The sequence below is a fragment of the Carassius auratus genome, chromosome 25 (genome assembly GCF_003368295.1).
Source record: "Carassius auratus strain Wakin chromosome 25, ASM336829v1, whole genome shotgun sequence".
NCBI classification, from domain to species: domain Eukaryota; kingdom Metazoa; phylum Chordata; class Actinopteri; order Cypriniformes; family Cyprinidae; genus Carassius; species Carassius auratus.
This window is the reverse complement of record NC_039267.1, coordinates 5,042,481-5,060,138: the sequence shown is the minus strand read 5'-3', so window position 1 is coordinate 5,060,138 and position 17,658 is coordinate 5,042,481. Positions and strand designations below refer to the sequence as shown.

Sequence of the window (17,658 nt, the reverse complement as noted above, 5' to 3'; positions counted from 1 at the left end):
TGCTTGCAGGAAAAATCTGCTGCTAATGTCTTAGTGCCAGATACAGGACACGTACAGAGGCAGGTGGTTTTAATGTTGTGGCTAATCAGTGCATACACATTATATAAATCTCTTCTTGATAAATATCCATTTTGCATATTTAAAAAAACATGCAATGTTGTGAATCCATTCAAGGTGAATTTCATTTGCAGACTTTTACTATACAACAGTTTACCTAAACAGTTTAACTAAATTACGTAATGTTTACCAGGAGCAAAGGTCAGGATTAATATGTCTAAAAATGTCATATAAAAGATGAAAGTAATACATAGATTTGGCCTTTGGAATGTTTATTTTATGGAGGAACATTGTATCAGGCATGACATTTATTATTTAGATAAGTATCTCAAATATAGCAAATAGCACAAGACGGACCATTCATTTGAAAATGCATAGGTGTAAAGATTATCCTATTGGCTATAAATGAGGTGTTCAACAAAATCACCATAAAACTCACCTATAAAACAATAAATATTTCATTTTGTGCAGTATTTACATCACTAAATCTAAAGGCTCCTGGTATGTGAGCAGTGATTTTTACTTTTTATAAAAGTCTATTTTTTTATTATTATTATTAAAATGAGACCAGGTTTTGTTATTAAATATTCTGTATCTTCAAAGTAAAAAGAAATTAATTCCATGGCTTCCTGACGTCATCCAAAGGCTGTGGACCTTTGATAGACCTCTATCTTCAAAGGTAACATGCAGTATCAGAGATTTCTAGATATGCTTTTGTTGTTTTGGTTGTGCAACCATGATTTGTCAAAAATTTGCTGACACACTGTTATGTATTAAACCGATCTTACACACTTACGACATTTAGATCTGGTGAAACTGCAGATTCTTTGTAACAATAAAATGTTTTTCAACACAAAGATGAAGGGCTAATATAATATTTTATTTTCTAAATGTGGAGAAGGTCTGGAATCAAGCTTATACTAGTCTCAAATGCAGGCTAACCAAAAGATACTTACAACCCTGAAGAACTCTTTTCATTTATTAAGCAATAAATAAAAACCTTTTTTTTTAAAAGTAAGACTTGAATTTGGACAAAAACCTTTTTAATGACCAAGTAACATTTAATAAATTATTAATGTGTGACATTAGTAGTCGGTCTGTTGGCATCAATGACACGTTAGTACAGTATTCTGGAATTTTGCTACATCACAGACAAAATACTGTTCAACACTTAAATCAAAATTGGAAACGGTTTGTCTGCAAACCAAAGTCTGAAATTGAAAAAGTACACTGTAAATGACTGGACCCAGTAGTGTGCTCCGGACTTTTAAGAGTCCTCAGGTGATGGTCAGTCATAAGTCCATAAATGGCAATATCTACAGTATCTATGGCAATGAATGTCAACAAAGTAACAACACACACAAAAACACACTGATCAGACATGCAAACTCAAAACGGGGAGAGACTGGGCACTTTTATATTGATGTCCCCGATATTTATGTTACGGGGTATTTCAGGAAGGTTCATATTTTTCACAGCAGAAACAGCTCGTGCTGGTGCGCCAGACAGACCACCCTGCCAAAAACACACACAAAATATATTCTATTACTGTTATTACCCTCAAAGTTCTTGTTTATATCATACTGGATTTATTCTGCATTAAACTGAAGCCCAAACTTGGCCTATGAACAATACTCTGTAACCCAATCTTATAAGTCAAGTGAAAAATGACAAAACAAAATATACAATTAAAATAAAAATTATTACAAATACATTTAAAGTTATTCAGAACTGTTAAACACTGCATTTTGTTGTCAAAGTACGGTAGAGTTTATGAACCAGCACCATCCAGTTTCTATGGTCTTTAACTAAATTTTGTGGATGGATGTTGCTTTGGTTCTCTTTAATGAGTGTGTTGTATCGTCTTATGTAATATTTCCTCATTTTAACCCCTTCCATGTATACATAAGAGTACATCTAGTGTTGTCAAACATTATCAATCGCTCTGTGTCAACCATGCAGCTAATAATCAAGTTAATGTGTACAATATTATTTCACCTTTTTTTAATTGTTAAGAAAATAGCATGTATCTTTCACAGAAAACTATTTAAAAATGCCCCTGTTTGGGTTGAGGCATAGCAATGCATGTAAAAGATGTCTGAATAAACTGGAGCGACAACTGGTTATTCCGTCAATGTGAACTCACCTCCGATTTCTCCATTCTGTTCTGCAGCTCCACTTGGGCAACTATTTCATTCATGTTAGTTTCCAGAACCATCCCACCCATAACAACTTCCTGGAGAATGTAATGAACCTGGAATAAACAGCAAAAACGTCAACCTTCAAATGTCTTTCATTAGTAACTTATGAATAAACAGCTAGGCCTGAGTAACAAAACACATTCCACAATCCGATTCTTGTTTTATTGGGGTAGTAAATATTTAAAATATATTTACTAAAAGCAACCAGTTCGTAGGAGTCGCTTGTTCAGGAATCTAGTTCACCTGTGTGTTTTAATGTACTTTAACTGCTTCATAGGAACTATTAGCTTGTGAATCGGATGCAAAAAGCGATTCATAAAATAAATACTTAAACACAAACAGCTCAGCTGACTGAAACAGAGCGTTAAACTGAGACTAAGACCATAACCCATAAAAACACACACATGCACAGGACTACTAATGTGTATTATCAAATACGTTACAAATGGCATACTCAGATGAGTTGCCATAAAGACATACATCGCCATTTGCAAGTAATTCCCTCCACTCATAAAACATTTTTTACTGATTAGATAACTAACAAAAGCAATGTAGTGTACACTTCTATCATGAACAGGTTTTAAAGTGGAGCCATAATACAAACGGGCAATTATCAGAAAGAGTGTAGTGACCTCCATATAACCTTTCCACTATATACTGGATCGAATTACAATCACTGCCCATTAATCATGCCCTGATGAACATTTAAAAGCACCAAAGAGCACTTTTGGTAACTACGGAGGTAGAGTTATATAAGTCATTATGAAAGGAACAAGGGTTATTTTAGTATCATGATATACTATTATGGTTTTTATTCTTATAACATTTGTTATATCTATATATTTCTAACTCATTTTTTTTTTCATTTTAATTTTACTACATGAAGATAAATATATTTTTTTTTTTTTTTTTTTTTTTTTTATTGTAACATAAATGTGTTTTCTTCATTTTAGATTTTGTTAACGATAATAACTTTGAAAACGGACCTTATCCATGTGAAAGATTAAGTCCAGTTCACACACATTCTCAAAGCATTTGTCCAGGGTTTCCACAAAGACCTGCATGACAAAATTATACACAACTGTGAATGACAACAACAACTTCTTTCAGTGAGATTTTCAAAAGGCTCAAGTAGCGTTTCAGGTTACATATGCCAAAAAAGAAGCAAATTAACTACTCATGCACAAAAAGGTTCTATGGCATTACCATTCAAATATATACCATACATAATGAATGGTATTCACATAATACGTACAGGTAATATAGAATCAGTATGGTCCAGTGAGAACTAATGCATCCTGATATGTTAAATGACCATTGCACTAAAACAAGTGTTTTAAATTCTTCCTTGTCTTAATGTACATCTTTAAAAAGCTGGCACCTGAATGCAATATGAGATACATTAACTACCCCCTTGTGGCCAGAACTACAGCATGCACAATGTATTATGTTTACCTGAATGAGATCCAGAATCCCCAGCTCGCTCTCTGATGAGTCCACACAAAACACAAAGTACAGGGTGGCATAGTGTCTGTAGATCAGCTTGTAATCAGAGCCTCCGATCAAACTAAAAGTGAAGAGCAAGACTACAGTAAATCACTTCTGAGTTTTACTGAGCACTTCAAAATAACTTTGAAGTGAACAAAATAACCTTAGATTTCCATCCTCATACAGGACTAGACGTAGATATTTGGTTCACTATAACAGTAGGCTCTTATATCTAACATTATTGTGTAGATTATGTCACCTTCCGCCCTCCAGAAAATTGCAGACATTGTCATCTCGTTTGGACACCAGATGAAAGGTCTCTCTAATGATCTGTTGTTGCATGTCTTCTGCCTGTGAAAAGAAACCTGATTAATTCATTTTACCTTGGATTTTCCACATTCACTTTTAAATTAGGTATTAAAATAAACAGAAGAGGGAATGAAACATTAGTGGTTTAACATTATACAAAAATGACTACTAACATGTAATATAAATCATTACATATATATAGATGAGCTTATACATAATATATAATAAATAAGCAAAAATTAAACGAGGAACTGAGTAAAACAGCCAGACAAAAACAAACATTCCACATCACAAAACATTTTATTTGTACACAAATGATTTATCTGAAGCTGCATGTTCAACTGATATATTGAATAAAAGACACTAATGAATCTGCTGGTAGTAAGAATGCAGCTTCAGTGTCTTTTATGCACTTATCTTACAAAATATTGGTAGAATCTGATGAGCCTGGGTTTGCCATGGTTGTTAAAAATGAGAATAGCCTTGATCATCCTTGCCGCTTGATTATTTTTATATAGTTAACGTTACTTCTTTTTTTTTTAGATGAGCTTCAGCTTGTCAATAAAAATCGAATCTAGGTACTTCCGTGTCACGTGACTTTTACATTATAAAAGTCCGTTGTACTTTGAAATATTTGGCGGTGTTTGTTAATATCCATATACAAATCATTTTTACAGATAATCCCATTATACTCCACAAACTATGACTACCGTGCTATTTTTGTAATGATTGATGATTTTTGTAATCAATATTCACCTGCGTTCAATTAACTCATATTGAATGACGATGAGCTGCGGACCTTTATTTTGTCGCGTTCACGGTCCGCTGCGTGACCCGGAAGTCCAGTGTTTCCTCTTGTCGCGTCACTCGCGTGTCGTGTCTATCAGCTAGCTGCTACTTATATAAACAACCCGAATTAAAATATGAAACCCTTGACAGGAGAGTGACCATTTCCACGCACTGCACGAGGAATGAGACTATTCATTTGCTTGCGCATGTAAACTGCAGTTAAGAAAGTGTTTTAGAGACGCTGTTGTTTACATGCATCCAAACTGACATTTGTATTGCAAAAAGACGCGTTGTGATTGTTGGTAAGTGCATCCTCTTACGCCTTTATTGTTGCTTTAGCAGTGCTTTATTGATTTAAAGTTAACACCGTTTTTGTATCATTTTATTGTAGCCATTTATTTGGTTTCTCTTATTAAACGAATTTGTACGTAGTGCAATTTTTATTTATATGAATGTATGTGTGTGTTATTTATACTGTAGGGTGTGTCTCTAAGACAAATAGATCCAAATGTGAGTTAGAAAACATGTCCATCGTAAACCTCAAACAACAGTGCTGTTTGTAATCGCACTGCTCTCAACTGACCTACATTCCCAAAGTTATGACTCTGAAGAAGTTAGTAAACATAATAATACTCTCAGATAAGTATTGGGTTGTGTTTGATCTGTAACATTCGTTTGCATAATTACTTCTATTGTGCTGTAAGTTAAAATGTTAAACTTTTAGGAATGCGTAATCAGCCTTAATTAACCCTTTATTGCAGGGATCCTCAAATCTGGACCTCAAGATCCACTTTCCTGCAGAGTTTAGCTCTAACCCTAATCAAACACACCTGAGCATGCTAATCAATGCCAGTGAATGTATTTGGGATCATTAGAGAATCCCAGACAGGTGAGGCTGATCAGGGTTGGAGTTAAACACTGCAGTGCATTGGACCTCCAGGGCAAGATTTGAGGAAGGGGGCTTTATAGGTTAAGAAAAACAGATGCAATAATGCATTGGCATTCTTTGTTGGAAGGGATTATACTAGTGTCTCTTTTTCTATAGCTTGATTTCTTTCCTGTTTTTATTCCAGCTCAGGACGGACCATCCGTGAATAATCTGCTTCATCGCTTAGTGAGTTTCATTCCTTTGTGCAAGCCTCGTTGGAAGTCATGTGATCTGTACATCCTGGAACGGGTTTAGTGAGCCCTTCGGTGCTGTTTGCAGTAACTGTTGTAACAGGCGTTCAGAGGGGTGTGGCAGACACTTATGTGCTTCACACAAGACCTATTTATTCACTTTTGAAACTTCCTTATAACCAACAAAGCCTTTATAACTGCAGTTTCATCTCAAGTTCAAAACGCTTAGAATAGGTCAGGGCTTATGTTACTTTAAAACAGGAGCTTCTAATGTGGAAAAAAAGAACATAAAAGGTAACTTTATATTATGCCTACGTGTTTATTAGCACTTGTGGTCTAGTCTTAGTTGAGAAGGATTGAAACAGCTGTTTTACAGTTAGAGCAAACTTCCTTGTAGTGTTTCGGAATTTGTACTAGGTGGCGCAATTTACTCACATTTTATGTTCATTCTCACTTCCTTTTCTCATAAGATTCATATATCTCTTTCTATAATCTAATGTTTTTAAAAATTATCTATAGACTTGATTCTAGCAACAGTGTTGATGTTTTTGTATATCTCACAGGTGTTGGGGATGTGACCCTCTCTCACATTATGGTCTCAGCCACTCATGTGATCATGACTGTCCATCCCGTCCTGGTTCTGCTGCCCATTCTGGGTCTCCTTGTGCTTCCGTGTGCACCCTTGCAATTGGTAAATGGCCTCAGGATAGTGGCTAATGGGACTGCGGAAAACCCAGGGAAATGTGACCCAAACAATTGTAAGATCATCTCTACTGCACCTCAAATATCCTGATAATTGATTCCTTTAAAATGCATTTCAATAATTGTGTATGTGTATATATTAGGGCTGAGCAAGTTAATGCAGTTGTGTTTTTTTTATTTTATTTTTTTATGAAAGTCTGTTGCTAATTTGCTCTGAATACAAATCATGGGTCATAGGTGGGGATGCTCTCGATCAAATTATCTAGGCTAAGCATCAACATTCACAAACCATTGTCCACTGGTATTTTTAACAGAAAAGCATGCAACGAGCTCATAAGCATGACTTTCTAAGTTGGAAATTGGAAGTTTCTGATAGCACGCGAAGACAGCAGAGAAGCGCTCCCAACACAGTGGAGTGAATCATTTTGTTAACTTTGTGGTTTATTTTGATTCGTATGGGATACGATTGCCTAGCACCTCAATTATTCTCCCAAATCCCGCACACACGAGTCTCTACCCTCCTATCAAGTGTTGTCCCGCGCCACACTCTGTTGCGATGCGTCCCGTGATTGTGCAGGTCTCTGTTCGGAGGATGCCTGTAGTAATGTTCTGATCGAGGCTCTGGACTTGGAGCATATTTTGTTTTTCTATAACAAAGTATTAAATATTTTCTATAGAAACATTAATGTACTGGCAGTGACACATGGCTTGTTGTATATAATTTAATAACATTAATCTTATAAGTTGAGATTTAGGCTACAATAAATATTTTAACTGCTATGTTAAAGGAACACTGCTATAAAAAAGCACCTTATTTGTTTAATGTGTGGGGAAAAAAAAAAATATATATATATATATAATAAAATATGCGTGCCCAGTACACACAAATTACATAAAACATTTATTTTGGATGCCATTAATTGTTTACCCGCACTATTACGAACCTCCTGTAGAATACAAAAAGAAAATGCACTGAGACATGTTATACTTCTTTTTTGGTTTATTTTAAGTTTGTAAAATGAAGTATGTCTTTAGTGTTCCATCAACTGGGCTGAAAGGCTCTCACACAGGCCATCCTTACTGTTGAACCCTGCACAGACATAATTGTCTGATAATTTTCAGCTATTTCCAAGAGATAAAGCAGCCTGTTTTTCTTTGCATTTCGTTCCCAAGCCCTCAGTCTGCATGCTACCTTCAGAGATAATACAGGGTACCTGCGGAATATCATATTAAAGCCATCTGTTGTGTTTTGTATTTTAAACATCACTTTTTTTTTTTTCTCTTGAAGGACGTGCACTTTCAAAGAAGGCCATGTGTTTCACATTTAAGATGAAAGGGAGGCCTGGGCTGGCTGTTCTGCTTATGCGCCAGGCGCTGCTTCGGCAGGCCATACCCTTCTACAGTCTTCGTCAAGACATGCTCTTTTTCTAATTAAATCGCTTTCTTTTTTTCCCTTCTCGCTTTGACCACACACGTTGCACTTGACTATCTCGCCACCTCTGTAAACACGCAGACAGCTGAAATGACCCCGGGGTGTGCTGGCTTTGTTTTCGGGGGTAGAGCGACTGGCCCTGCCCCCACCTGATAACACTCACGTATGTTGTCGGTATTGAGTTTCCAGCATGTTACCCGTACAGAGATGGAAAGCAAGGTCAGAATCCTCACCGCCATCTGGAAGTCTGAAATGTTTGGAATGATGGCCAGCTATAAATACGTAAGCGTTCCACATTCCACTGCAGGGAACGGTGTGTTTTGGACCCGTCAAAGACTAAACGTACTACAGGGCAACCTGTGGAGACTGCAAAAATCAGGCCAGGTCCTCCACTGTCACACCGCTCTCCTTTAGCCTTAGGTTTTGTGTGATTTCTGCTTCAAACAGCTGGAGAAGTGTTTAAAAGGGGAAAAAATGCACACGATGCAGCTGGCCTCTCAATTTAGTTTCAACGCTGACCAAGAGATGATTCAACCGGGGGTTTTTCACTTCACCGAGGTTGGCTATTGATTCACCTGGAGCTTTTAAACGCTGGATGATTGTCCGTTGGCAAGGTCCAAAAAGGGAAATGGGGGCATTTTAGAGCATTCTGCAGTGCCAGCACAAGCAAACTCTTTATAGCCCTGTTTGGTCCTGCCGTGCTGCAGACACCTGGTTAAGTAATCAAGGGAAGTGGGAATAAGGGAAAGAGTGGAGACGGATGTGGAGGTTGAGGTGTGCTGTACCTAATGCACACATGGCTGTTGGTAGGGGATCAAAGAGAGGTGCGGCAAGGCCTGTTTTTCCTCCCGGTCGTGGCTCGTTCCCGAAGACTGCAGAGCTCAGGATATACAGCTTGACATCCAGTAATGAGCATTCGGGGAACGTCTCTGTCCCAATGAAAACAACCCAGGTTGACGAGTCACAGATTGCACTGTTCCTTTTATTTCATATTTTAGAGCGAACTGTAAAATATATTTGGCAATGACACTCTAAAAAACAGCCTTTAGAAACTTGGGTTTGGTTTATTTGTTCTCTTAAATTTGGTTTATGGTTGCACAATGTCCAGTTTTTGTTTTGTTGTGCCCCCCTATTTTATTTATTTTTTTTCTGGACTGAAGGTTGATATAAACTTAACTTATCTTACTTGATAAAGGGGACTTTCAGAACTTGCTCAGAGTCATTTATTTGTGAATCAGATTTAACTGGTTGTCTTTTTAGCTCACCAGTTAATTCGGTCTGCAACTCGCATTCACAATTTTGATTCATTAGCAACTGTCTATTCAACAGTCTTATGGGGTTTTGAAGTCCATCCAAATTCACTACAAACAAGGTTTATATCAAGTAACCATATACATTTTTTTTTTTTTTTTTTTTTAAGAGAAAATCCTGTTGATTTGCTTTGTTCTTCATTTTCAGGTCCTAAAGATGAAGTTTGTCCGAAGGCTATTGTTAATACAACACAATCTGTGTGTTTTCTGATCAGCTGCCTGAAAGATACCCAGAATTGTTCTTTTGGAAATGACACTAATTTCAACAACCTGTTAATGGAACTTTGTGTGATCTCAAATGGTAATACCACTCCTCCATTTGCCTGAATTTTATTTGTATTTTTATAGGTTTTTGCTCTTCCAAGTATGTTTGAATTGGTTTCATTCTTTTAACTTTACCTCTTACAATTATCTGATACAAAAGAGTTAATTGTGATGTTAAATTGTGACATTAGTTCAATAACGTGTTTCAGAATATCAGCCAGATGTCACGATTTACCAACCCAAGCTTTGTTTTTGCAGACTCTTTCCATGGGGGCAAAAATCTGATGAATAATTCTGCGCTTCCCAATCAGTCTGCTGGCCACAGCTCTTCACCAAATATAACGCAGCCTTTGCCAACTCAACCTAACGTCTCGATCTCCAGGACTTCCACTAGCACAGATCCGACCACTTTACATCCCAACTCTACGACTATAGCGACCACCAACCTACAGACAACTCCAACAGAGAAAGCCACCACAACTGATACAGTGCCAAAACCAGCCACAACCATTCCGACAACACCAGCCGTGACATCCACCAACACAACTACACCTAATCCAACCACAACCAGCCCTAAACCCTTTACAAAAACTACCAGCTCAACCACAACTGTTGCACAAACCATAATTCCAAAACTGTCTACTTCAACATCACATTCAGGGACCAACATGTCTGCCAGCATCTCGCCATCAGTGCCTACAACACCTTCAATCACTCCTACCACAAAACCTAACCAAACTTCTGCAGCATCATCCGATGAGAACAAGCCATCACAAACCTCATTGAGCCCCTCAGTAGTGGTGTCTGCACTGCCTAAGGACATTCCCAAAGGGGACAAAGCCATGATTGAGGTGGCCGGAGACCCTTTGACCAGCCACCTGTTGAACACAAGCTCCTTGTTGGCCGTTCTTCTGTTTGGCCTCCTCTTCCTCGTGGTCACGGTGGCGATGTTTCTCAAACAAGCATACGAGAGTTACAAGCGGAAGGACTACACTCAGGTCGACTATCTCATCAATGGAATGTACTCCGATTCGGGGGTCTGACCGGGATTGTGTGGTTTACATTTCAGTATATTTCCATTTTCAAAAGTTGGTAGCAGATTGACTTTGGTTTGAGAGCCCTTGGTAGCACTCAGACGCTTGAAATCCTTGTACGACTTCTAGATAAGAGAATCCAGCTGGTGCTCGAGCGAGTTGGTATGATGTATATCTTTTTGTTTCTATGCAGATTTAGCTTCCATGTAATTCTTGGCACTTGGGGCTGAAGCCTTAGTATTAACTTAGCCCTCAATTTTCGTTCAACGAATGTCATTATAAGGGATTCATAGTGCAATACATGGAAATGTTTTGTCTAATGTCCAGTGTTTCTTCTGCAGCTGGTAAGTTGGCTGCAATTGCCTTTATATGTTTGTGGGAACGGTTCAGGAACATTCAAAGAATTGGTTATGAATTAATGCCTTTTTTTTTTTTCTTTTTTTTTCTCTGTGTATGTGTGAGGAATAAATGCCAAATCAAGAATTGTGGCACAGAAGCACATTATTGTAAAGCCAAGGGAATAACTCAGCCATTGTGTGTTCAGTGTCTGGAACAAAGAACAGATCAGAGGAAGGGATGAAGTATGATAGTTTGATATGTGCCAAATTGATTTTGTAAGTCTTAATAGCTGCACTGTTAAAAAAATAAATAAATATATATAATAAAGAAGAAAAACTCACTTTGCACTCGGTTATCTTATTGTGTTGAAGTCTGTCTGTACTTGATGTTTACTTAACTTTGATCCATAGTAGGCTGACGGTAATCTGTGCATCTGGTTTCCACAGAAATTTGGACTTTCATCATGTGTTTCACTTCTCCATTTATTAAAGTTCACCCCCCAAAAATAAGATGGTCCGCATTTAACTAGCACATTAACAAATGTGACGGAGTTTTGGAAAAAATTTAAACTAAATTTATGACCTCGTTTTAAACGATGGCTAATGTATTTGTAAAATATTTCAGTGTTTATATAATTATGAATTGACCGCAACAAAACAATGTTGTTAATATGTATAAACGTTGTCATGAACAATCCGTCTCATGAACCTGAAGTAGTAGCTACATCAGTCATAAACCTATACATGACTCTGTTTTAACTCTAACAGCTCCAACTGATTCGCAGATCTGTGCGTCTGATTCAAGCTGATTTGGTGAATCTTTTTAAACCGCTAACATTTTGTTCGTTCATTGTCGCTATGATATTTGAAAACATGAATGCAAACAGCCTCCCAGGTTATATTTTAAACAGTTATTTAATTTTTTTTTTTATGTATTTTCAACTATTTTAGTTGTAATTTTGGGTGAATTCTTTAAATGTTTTGACTAACTTAATGCTTTTAGCTGGTCCTCTCGGCTCTTCTTAACACATTTAACCAGATGTTCAATGGTTCAATCAAATCAGCATAGAAAATTTGAAAAAAATCTGTTGATCACCAAACCGAAAAGGATGTCTAAGTTCAAGGGGTCCATGGTCTTGCTTTAGGAGCCAATGGGCCCCAGGTTTCCCATGGTTTCAAAGTGTTTTATGAGTAGTGCATATCAATCACTCTTTGGAGTAAACAAGATGCCACCTATAAACAAGCCACATCTGTCGGCCAATAATTGCACCTTGGAAACGTGCGATGCACATTGTCTAGTTTTAAAGGTCTGGAAGTTTAATTGGCAAGGAGGAAAATAATGAGATGGAAGGAAGGTGGGCCGACACCTTTACAACTAGCTCACCAGGGGACGTTTTGTTTTGGGGGGAAACAACAAGAGTTTGGTGAAATGTGGATTTTATTAGAGAAGCACAGGACAGGGTTTGGAGTTCATTGTTATCCTCTGCAGGCAGTTGTGCAACTAGTTGCTGACCTGATCTGACCTTAAAAAAGAAAATTCACAACCTATGATTACCACATTTCTTGCCGAGTGATGCATTTCTGTAATTTCCAAAGGAATTGTCTCAGGCCTCAAAATTTCCCAATCTCTCACTTTCTTTTGACATTTGACATCCTAGATTTTTACTTCATGCCAGAACAGAAACAACGCCGACAAGTTTCCAATAAAACATTAACTTCGCTCTCCAAACTAAACAGTGGACCTCTCATTTGTTTTGATGGTTTGGTATTGATACTAGCTATTAGCCGTTTATTTGCTACAGCTTTCAACAGAATATCCTTGTTTGCCTTGGTTGTGTAACTAGGAGGCAGACACATATTTCACCACGGCTTCAGGCCGACTATGAAATCCTGCCTATGAATGTCCAGTGAGAAGTAGGTAGCAAGCAACAGGGTTAGTGCAAAGCACATTGACATGATGCCTCTAAAAAGCCTTTGTTTTAAGAGGACTTGTTCCAGATGGCATCTGTTACGCGCAAAATATGTCTTTCATTAGGTCTTGGATGCATTAATACAAAGGCTAATATTCAAAAGTAACAACATGCAGCGGAGAAAGTGTTTTTTTTTATTATTATTTATTTGCGTGCAGTGCTCAGTGGATCAAAGAGAACGCCAAGAGCTATATTGCACAGGTGACTGTAAAGGCAGGTTTCATTACAGCATATTTCTCTAGGCCCGGGAATTACTGCCTGCTCCGCTCACACGCACTACCGCGCACATGTGCTTTCACTTTGGATTTGGAGTTGGTTGCAGAACTTTACCATTCAGCCCAATGAGTGTTTTTAGACTGCCGGGGGTTACGGTTTGATCCTTCGTGTTTACGGCACCTCAGGATTCATGAAAGAGGCCGAAAAATAATTTGCATATTGTATTCCACTCTTTTATAACGTGAGCTTTCAAACAAGCAAGAAGAAACAAAACAGACTATCAACAAACAGGAGAAACTGTGCCAAGCTTGGCATGTTTAAGCTGATGTACAAAGTACAAAGAAGAATTGATCTGTCATTCACTTACAAAGCAGATTGTATGCAGATTAAAGCTTTTATCTCTCCCTGACAAAGCCATGTCTTTTTAATATCTCAGTTGTTTCTCAGATTGTTCTTCTGAGGGAAAGACCACAGAAGACACTAATGTGAATAAGTATCATAATATTTCAGGACTGGAATTTGAGAATCTGCAATCATAGAACTCAAATGTCTCATCAAGTTCTTTTGAGACCAAGTAATATTTCTTTAATGTCTCAATCATTTCTTCTGCTTTTCAGATTGTTCTATTTAAAAATAGACTTTAGAAGACACTATTGTATCTTAATATATCAGAACTTTGACAGTCTGTTATCAGAGAACCCAAATAAGTTCTCCCTAGATTGAATGAGATCTATTTGATTGCTCAGTTATTTCTTCTGCCTTTAAATTGCTGTCCTGAGAAAAAGATTATCAATGACACTAAACTCACACTTGTCTCCCAATGTTCTCCCAGCACCATATGTGATGATGGACCACAAAACCAGTCTTAAGTTGCTGGGGTATATTTGTAGCAATAGCCAAAAAAAATTTTAAGGGTCAAAATTCTAGATTTTTCTTTTATGCCAAAAATCTTTGAGATATTAAGTAAAGATCATGTTCCATGAAGATATTTTGTAAATGTCCTTCTGCAAATATATCAAAACTTCATCATCTGGATAACTTTAAAGGAGATTTTCTAAGTATTTAGATTTTTTTGCATCCTTCCAGATTTTCAAATAGTTGTATCTCAACCAAATATTGTCTGGTCCTAACAAACCATACATCACTGAAAAGCGTATGTATTCATCTTTCAGATGATGTATAAATCTCAATTTAGAAAATTACCCTTATGACTGGTTTTGTGGTCCAGGGTCACACATTTTACAGCTCTATAATCTCACTACAATCTTAACAATTGAATCATGTTGGTCTCATTTTAAATTTCAGATTTTTATTATTATGAAACATTGATGGTTGCTTATACTGAAAATCCCCTAAAATACTAGAATATAAAGTCACAGGAGTTCTTGAGTATATAAAAGTGGAAGTCTGTCTTAGTGGAAGACGGTTAAACATGAATTACATATAGAACATAACTGCACTTCCTTTCCAGTGAAATGACACAACTTTGAACAACCGCTTATTTTAGAAAACAAAAAACAGAAATGAAACTTTCAGAATGGTGATATCATGTCCCTCACCTGAGTATGCTATACCACAGTGAACCTATAGTGGGCTCCCTTCATCACGACCCTTCCCTGTTGACAACTCATGGTTTATATAGATGGTCCAATGATTTAAAACATCACAATTAAGCATTGTACATTATTAAATCTAAATAATAAAAAGTGGAATGCACTGATTTAAAGTCAGCACATGTCAGAATTGGCAGTTTAACAATTCTGTCCAGCTCTGCTTTCACACTTTTTTTATTCTAGTGAACATTTTTTCTAAGCCGGTTTATTTCTGAAAGCCAATTTCTTTATAGAAACAAACCTAATGTCTCGGTTTCACAAATGCAATTAGCCATTTCAAACAATATCTGACAGCGTTGATGTAGTTTGACTATATTTATTGGCAACTCCTAACTGTATATGAAGAGTTCAGATGCAAAAACCTCTAAATGCCATCTGAAATTTTCATTTCAAAGTAGGATTTTTATCAAGCTCCTATGCTTAGGTTGAGTCATTTTACTTTAATGGCAATGTGCAGGTTCTTTTCCAGGCTATTAAAGTGAAATAACTAAACATAAATATAGGAGCCTGAAAAAAATTCCTAATTTTAGATGACAATTTCAGATGGCATTTAGAGGCTTTTGCATCTGAACTCTTCATATGTCAATAAATCTTGCAATGTTAATATTGCACCCTGCTTGATTGATTAAAATCTATTTGTTACTGTAAAATGTAATGATAACAGCTCTGGCTGCCCACATGATGACTAAAAGTTCATCAAGTTCATCAAGATTGGCCTCTCCAGCAACTGTAGCCAATAATAAGATAAAGAAAGAGTACACACACAAAAAACATAAAACGCCATCATGGTAACGAATGAAATGCAACATAAAAACTCAAGTGGAAAAATACACATTTACTCTTGAATTAAATATATTAGCTATATATATATATATATATATATATATATATATATATATATATATATATATATATATATATATATATATATGTGTGTGTGTGTGTGTGTGTGTGTGTGTGTGTGTGTATACATATAGCCTAATTTTATCCACAGAATGCATTGTTTAAATATAAAAGTAACATTTATTTTGCGAGAGTAACCACCGACTGCACTGTTATTTTACTTTTTCAAACCGACTAACAGTTTACACTGCGTCTTCAGCTCGCTCTGCTATTCCAATGGACTGGAGAGGCAATCCCACTTGATGACGTCGATCAGTTTCCGCTGTCAGTCATTCCCCTCCTCGTGCCTCCTCTACTATCGCTAGAAGAGTCGCTCGGGCGAAAAAAAGTCCGACTGATCGACCTACGAACTGCTAACTTTCTCCTAACACCGATACCTCGAAGAAATGGAGCTGGGATTATGGAATTAAAGCAGGGAGCGCTTGCGATGGAGATTTTATTGCTGGGACTGCTGCTTTGTTGTAGTCTGACGGTGATTCGTGGTGAGTAAAATAGTTTTTGTGGAGTTTTTCCTTCGGTTCTGAGTCTAAGGTGTTGAAGTCATTATATCACCGCGAACAATGTGATACAAAGTAAAACGCACGAGCGCGAAACAAACTTGCGCACGGTCGGCTTCGCAAACGTTGGCGTATTTTTGTTTTGTTTCGCAGGAGCGTGTATTTTGAACGTTTACATATTTAGAAATGCAACTGTAGGTTTGAGAGAAAACTTTAATGAGTTAAGTCTGCGTAAAGTTGAGCTGGTTTTAACTAAACTATAGTCCGCGGTGGGTTTGTTAACCGAGATGTGCACTTCTGGAAGATTTAAAGCTAAAAATCAACTTTTCTGGTCGTTTTTGACATGTTTGGTTGGTTTTTTTTTTTTTTTAACTCACAAGACTTGCAAACTGCTCTGGTTGTGTGTTATGGAGGCCTCGGTGGTGTCGGATGTCAAATAGCGTGAAAAAAGAGGGCAAACATATTGAATTGACTTTTAAAACTATTTTAAAAACGGCTATTTTACCCGAACTTTATGCGGATAGTGTTACAGACAAGTTGGCGGATAAACTAAAGTAGCAATTTCAACAAAAACACTGCTGAAGTTTATTATAATAAAGACCCCAAGCCAACTCAAAGACCCACAGTACATAAAGAGAGAGATTTTCTTGGAAACACTTTATAATCACATTCATTACCTAAACAAATAGGACTTGTGCCTAACAAGTAATAGGTTTTAAAGTTAAACAGTTACTAATGGGCCCTTAATTCTAAATGTTTATTTTTTAAGGGAAAATGTATATGTATGAATGTTATGTCTGTCATTGGCACCATTTCTTGTATTAACTAGTTAATTTAAAATGGACCTGCAGAGTAATAAATAAATTATTAAAATTGTAGTCTTGCACTATTGCAAGGTAATAAATGATAAATGCATAAGATTTATAAAAGAAAGGCTAAACACTTTTAATTGTATGTGAGATTTATCAGCTTGTGTATATAGCTACTATATATGAGCAAAAATAAGTATAAATGCAAATGTCTCTTTTAAAAACCTTGGACACAAATTATTAATACCCTATAGTTTCATAGTGTTACAAAGAAGCATCGCTGAAATCTTTCCTGTGACATTTGCTGGTGAGAAATTGCCGTTTAAAAAAGGCCAGTGCTTAAATAATTATAGTTTTAGCACCATGTACTCATTATTGGTTTGCTGGGATGTTTGTATTCACGCCTAGAGAGAAAGAGAGAGAGAGATTGAACTCTGGTTTGGTGTTATTTCTGGAGCAAGGAAGCAGAACCGTCTGAATAGTTTAATTCAGATGGATTGAGTCATATTATGTACCTTAACTCATATTTGTTTATCTTCTATCCAGAACTTTATTCCAAACATTTACCAACAGCTACATGGTCCATTTTGTGTTAGACTAGTCTTCT

The 17,658-nt window shown here is 36.7% G+C and overlaps 3 protein-coding genes across 5 annotated transcripts in view; 2 read left to right on the top strand and 1 right to left on the bottom strand.

Annotated features, from left to right (window-relative positions):
* Window positions 1-1,018: 1,018 nt before the first annotated feature.
* Window positions 1,019-4,663, bottom strand: LOC113043067 (AP-3 complex subunit sigma-2-like). Its single transcript, XM_026202195.1, has 6 exons — window positions 4,478-4,663; window positions 4,006-4,097; window positions 3,714-3,825; window positions 3,245-3,316; window positions 2,204-2,311; window positions 1,019-1,572 (listed from the first exon to the last, which is right to left on the bottom strand). The coding sequence occupies exons 1-6, from the start codon at window positions 4,544-4,546 to the stop codon at window positions 1,447-1,449; spliced, it is 579 nt and encodes a 192-aa protein (XP_026057980.1). The 5' UTR covers window positions 4,547-4,663; the 3' UTR covers window positions 1,019-1,446.
* A 218-nt stretch (window positions 4,664-4,881) lies between these two features.
* On the top strand, window positions 4,882-11,390 carry c25h11orf24 (chromosome 25 C11orf24 homolog). 3 transcript variants are annotated; one of them, XM_026202192.1, is made up of 5 exons: window positions 4,882-5,146; window positions 5,918-5,958; window positions 6,527-6,721; window positions 9,556-9,708; window positions 9,930-11,390. In XM_026202192.1, exons 3-5 carry the CDS (start codon window positions 6,556-6,558, stop codon window positions 10,712-10,714), a joined length of 1,104 nt encoding a protein of 367 aa, XP_026057977.1. In that variant the 5' UTR covers window positions 4,882-5,146; window positions 5,918-5,958; window positions 6,527-6,555; the 3' UTR covers window positions 10,715-11,390. The 3 variants fall into 3 exon arrangements, with proteins under 3 accessions (XP_026057977.1, XP_026057978.1, XP_026057979.1); XM_026202193.1 differs by lacking the exon at window positions 5,918-5,958; XM_026202194.1 differs by lacking the exons at window positions 4,882-5,146; window positions 5,918-5,958 and adding an exon at window positions 5,981-6,257.
* Window positions 11,391-16,145: 4,755 nt separating this feature from the next.
* The window catches only part of LOC113043065 (low-density lipoprotein receptor-related protein 5-like), a 64,104-nt gene continuing 62,591 nt past the window's right edge, over window positions 16,146-17,658 (top strand). Inside the window, exon 1 of the mRNA XM_026202191.1 lies at window positions 16,146-16,227. Coding sequence (XP_026057976.1) covers window positions 16,146-16,227 — 82 coding nt within the window. The remainder of the gene's footprint in view (window positions 16,228-17,658) is intronic.